This window comes from Portunus trituberculatus, chromosome 35 (assembly GCF_017591435.1).
Source record: "Portunus trituberculatus isolate SZX2019 chromosome 35, ASM1759143v1, whole genome shotgun sequence".
Taxonomy (NCBI): Eukaryota; Metazoa; Arthropoda; class Malacostraca; order Decapoda; family Portunidae; genus Portunus; species Portunus trituberculatus.
The window spans coordinates 20,637,741-20,642,498 of record NC_059289.1 but is presented as its reverse complement, the minus strand read 5'-3'; the positions used below and the strand labels follow the sequence as shown (position 1 = coordinate 20,642,498).

General features: G+C 40.3%; 1 protein-coding gene across 1 annotated transcript in view; it reads right to left on the bottom strand.

Moving 5' to 3' along the window:
* Nucleotides 1–2,037: 2,037 nt before the first annotated feature.
* The window catches only part of LOC123513274, a 5,549-nt gene continuing 2,828 nt past the window's right edge, over nt 2,038–4,758 (bottom strand). The window contains exons 9-12 of the mRNA XM_045270345.1: nt 3,876–3,891; nt 3,147–3,245; nt 2,518–2,664; nt 2,038–2,211 (exon numbers count right to left, since the gene is read on the bottom strand). Coding sequence (XP_045126280.1) covers nt 2,038–2,211; nt 2,518–2,664; nt 3,147–3,245; nt 3,876–3,891 — 436 coding nt within the window. The remainder of the gene's footprint in view (nt 2,212–2,517; nt 2,665–3,146; nt 3,246–3,875; nt 3,892–4,758) is intronic.

The window sequence follows — 4,758 nt, the reverse complement described above, 5'->3', positions numbered from 1 at the left end:
TATTGCTGCTTTATAACTTCATCTCTTGCGTTTAATTTCTTATATATGTTTCTCCCCCCGCTTTAGATAGTGTTTAATCTATCTTTCATCCACTTAGGGTCATTCTTGTTAGCTACGTTAGCTACTTGGCCTGCATGTAGTCTATCAACAAAATATTTATACACCTCATCAACATTTATTATTACAAAATTACAAAAGAAGCAATGATCCACTTTTAACAACTTTCACCCATATGATGTCATAGTAGTTTCTTAATGGTATAGACAATATACACTTTCACACGAAGCTGACTATTTTATAATCAAAACGTCCATTCATATTATGCAATATGTTTTTCCAGGTCAGGATTATACATACGACCAAGACCTCGATCAGTATAATGAGGTAGGTCATTCGAATTTTCACACACATACGCAAGTAAATAAACACACACACACACACATACACACACACACACACACACACACACACACACACACACGAGACACATATATATATATATATATATATATATATATATATATATATATATATATATATATATATATATATATATATATATATATATATATATATATATATATGTATATATATATATATATATATATATATATATATATATATATATATATATTTTTTTATTAATTAATTAATTTATTTATTTATTAATTTTGTGTGTGTGTGTGTGTGTGTGTGTGTGTGTGTGTGTGTGTGTGTGTGTGTGTGTGTGTGTGTGTGTTTGCCACTTTAATTTTTTGTTGGCTTCCCATATATATATTATTTTTCTTAGGGTGTTACAATTTTTTTTTTTTATAAAAAATTGAAATTGGTTTCTGATTATGTACATTAAATTAAATCACCAATCCTTTTTAGTTGTTATTTTTTTCTCTACCGTTACATATCTTTTTTTTTTTTGTAACCTTCTATATAACACTTCCTACACATAGGTGTGCTAGATCATGAATTTTTCTTTTTAGTATAATAATCACATGTCTCTTCTTTTTTTTCTACATAACATATTCCTGACATAATACTTGTATCTGATAAGTTTAATATACATTCCTTTTCTCTAATAAACTTGATAGTCTTACTGACATTTACAGTTCGAGCTTCTACGACTGATGAAGAGACTGGAACGCGAGAGAAACAACTTGTATAGTGACCTCAGAAATAGCAGCTGGCTTCTAGACAACCATTCTAAGGTGTGTAATTCACCATGGTCGTCTGCTGGTCACCCAGGCAGTCATCCCCATTACGGAAAGAGCTCAGAGCTCATTGACCGAGCTTTGGGTAGGACTGAGATCACAACACACTCCACACACCGGGAAAGCGAGGCCACAACCCCTCGAGTTACATCCCGTACCTATTTACTGCTAGGTGAACAGGGGCTACACATAAGAGGCTTACCCATTTGCCTCGCCGCCTCCGGGACTCGAACCCGGACCCTCTTGATTGTGAGTCGAGCGTGTTAACCACTACACTACGCGGTGTGTGTGTGTGTGTGTGTCTCTGTGTGTGTGTGTGTGTGTGTGTGTGTGTGTGTGTGTGTGTGTTTATGATAATAATAGTAATAATAATAATAATAATAATAATAATACAGTTTATTAGTAATTGCAGTACATTCATACTGAAAATATACGTATGGGGATTGAGGGAGACTTAAGATTAGAACCTTAACTTAGTTGTTTATGGCTCACACCATGGAGGGGATCGCACTATGTTGGTAACGGTCGTTTGTGTGACGTGTGGCATTGGTTGGCTGGGGCACGTTGGGGTGGAGGAGGTGTCGTAGCCGTGGATGGCGCAGGAGGCCTCGACCCAGCCTGACGAGGACCGCTCGGTGTCTGGTAGCCAGTGTGGGGAGATTGAGGGTAGGTAGGGCGTGATCGTAGTTTGTGTAGGCAGGGCCAAGGATGAACCTGCAGGCCCTCTTTTAGACATCTTCCAGTTGTTGCTGTTGAGTGGAGGTGAGGAAGTAAGACCACACTGGTGAGGCATACAAAAGTCTGGGCAGGATAATGGTGATGTATATCCCCTTTAACTCATCAGCTGGTGTGCCCAGTGACTAAGTCTGCGCAGCATGTAGAGTCTGTAGGCCGCTGATCTCACTGTGGTGGTAACGTGTAACTTCCATGTTAGTTGGTCGTCCACTGTGACCCCGAGCAGCTTGGCCGACCGAACCACTTGGAGGGGATGAAGACCCAGGGAGAGCTGGGGAGGGGGACTGCCGCCGAGGAGGTGCATACATGCATTACTACAATTTTGGTGTGTGTGTGTGTGTGTGTGTGTGTGTGTGTTATGCTACGTACCCCTCGGTCGTAGATGCGTGCGGATCTCAAGCAAAACACCCTGGAAAGCATGGCAGACTCACAGGCACACAGAGTGAAGGACAGTCACTAACTCACTTAATGGGGGCTTTATTTACAAAGAGAAACGAAAGAATCACCTGACCATACACTGGTCATCACATAAGAGCATAATTAGTATACAGGTGGAAAACGTTACGTTCTTCCTCACGTTCTCTCTAGTGTTGTTGATACTAAGGAGTACTATCTCAGTTATTGTCACACAGGCCAAGAGAAAGAGAACGAGAGAGAAGGAACACCGGGAGAGACCACTGCTACTGACTGTCTCCAACTGCAACTCTGTCTTCTGCTGAAATCTCTACTGCAACAAAGGGGACATGAACAAATTTCTTAGGATCAGTAGCCAAAATAAAATCAGAAATAATGGATTCAAACTTGAGATATATAGATTTAGGAAAGAAGTGGATAGGAATTGGGTCTCTAACAGAGTGATTGATTAATGGAATGGACTCGGTAAAAGTTATATTAGTGCTGAATCAATAGGGAGCTGTAACAGAAAATTAGAGAAATTTATGGATGAGGATGATAGGTGGATTTAGATAGTTTTCTTTACACAGGGACGGCAACGTGTAGACATGATGGCCTCTTGCAACGTGCTTAAATTTCTTATGTTCTTATGTTATAAATAACTGAGGTGGCGGCGTCACCCCTACCTTCAGCTTTAAACTCGGTTGTCCGCCGATTAGCCGGCACTCATGAACAGTCGGCTGCCTCCTTGTCATGGCGTAGGCATTTCACCTTACCTTACACAATAGTCAGCGTTGTTAGTATCATCAATACTCTGAAGGCAGCGTTGCCAACATCCGTCACCCATCGCTGTTGAGCTACCTTCAACCACTCCTGCGCCCATTTCTTCGCAACAGTTGCATTCTCTTGTTGCTATATTGATGGAATAATTTCTGTTATCCTCTGTAACTCCTCTCGTGTCGTTCCTTATATGGAAAAACTATTCTAAGTCCACAAATTTTTTCGCTGATGCTGAAAATTTGCCTTCTCTCAGTATGGGGCGGATTTTGCTAAAAAGTTATGTATTTCATAAGTCCTTAAAAAGTTCGTATCTATGCTAAGAGCTATTCACTAAACACTTACGGACTTTGTACGTACTTAAAATACTTAAGTACTCTCTCGGGACCCCGTAATGTTTCGTAACCCAGACCTATAAGTGTCTTTTCTCCACTACACATCCTTTAGCTAAACACTGATGAAGCCAGAGGTTAGAAGAAGTAGATTGAAATAAAGAACTACAGATGACATTAGCACATGACAGTGGCCTGAGAAGCGATGAAAGACTCTCTATATGAGAAAATACAAATGTATTAGTAGATGATAGTATCCTATAAAGGAAAGGAGAGTGAAATATGTAGGCTATTTGCAAGTAACATTATCATATGATAGTGGCCTGAGGAGGAAAAGAGATTGAGATATAAGTATACTACTACAGTAAAACTATGATGACGCTCATTGATAGTGGTAATACTTTTTCGGTGACTTTTTGGCGATAATGTGTACCGTGCAGATCAGTGATCTGGGAGGTGTGAGTGCCTGTGAGTGACTTACAGTGAAGAATAGTGACGAGAGAGAGAGAGAGAGAGAGAGAGAGAGAGAGAGAGAGAGAGAGAGAGAGAGAGAGAGCCTGGCAGTGACAGTGCACTGTAAGAATGGGCTTTATTTCACTTCTATACATATAATAATGATTGGCAGTAACTTTTTATGTTATGGCTTATAGCGCCTGTAGGTATGCTTAAAGAGTATGTATAGGAAGCGCTGTTCAGGTTCCACTTAAAGGCGCAAGCAATTTAATTTATAGTGGTGCTAATATTAGGGCCCATATCACCACCCAAGCTCATCTTTGGTGTAACCACCTAGGACTTGGGTACCATGGTGACACGTAGGTAACTTTAAACCACTCCACAAATGGCAGTTTTAAGGCGATATGTGGTGGGATTCGAACCTACGCGTGGGCGTCTGCCCAATCCCACGCTCACCACCTTATCCATTCCGGCATCGCCTCCCTATTGGTTATTCCCACCTTTAAACTCATCAATGTTAATGAAGTAATAAACATTTCGTAACTTGTATAATCATGCTTTCCATCATTAATAATGTTGAAACACAAAATGGGCAGCGATGATACGCACAGCGGTCCGAGTTGGTATAAGACAGTCGAGTTGATTCCATCATTAATAATGTTGATACACATAATGGGCACCGTTGGTACACACAGTGGTCTGAGTTGGTATAGATGAACCAAACTGACAATGGGCCGAATTCACAATGAGCTGAGTTATCCTGTAAACCCTCTTTTGAACTCCACGCATCATTTGATCCTACTATCTGCCAATTGATTAATGTTCCTCGAGGTAAAAGCACTGCTATTAGTGAGGGGAAAATG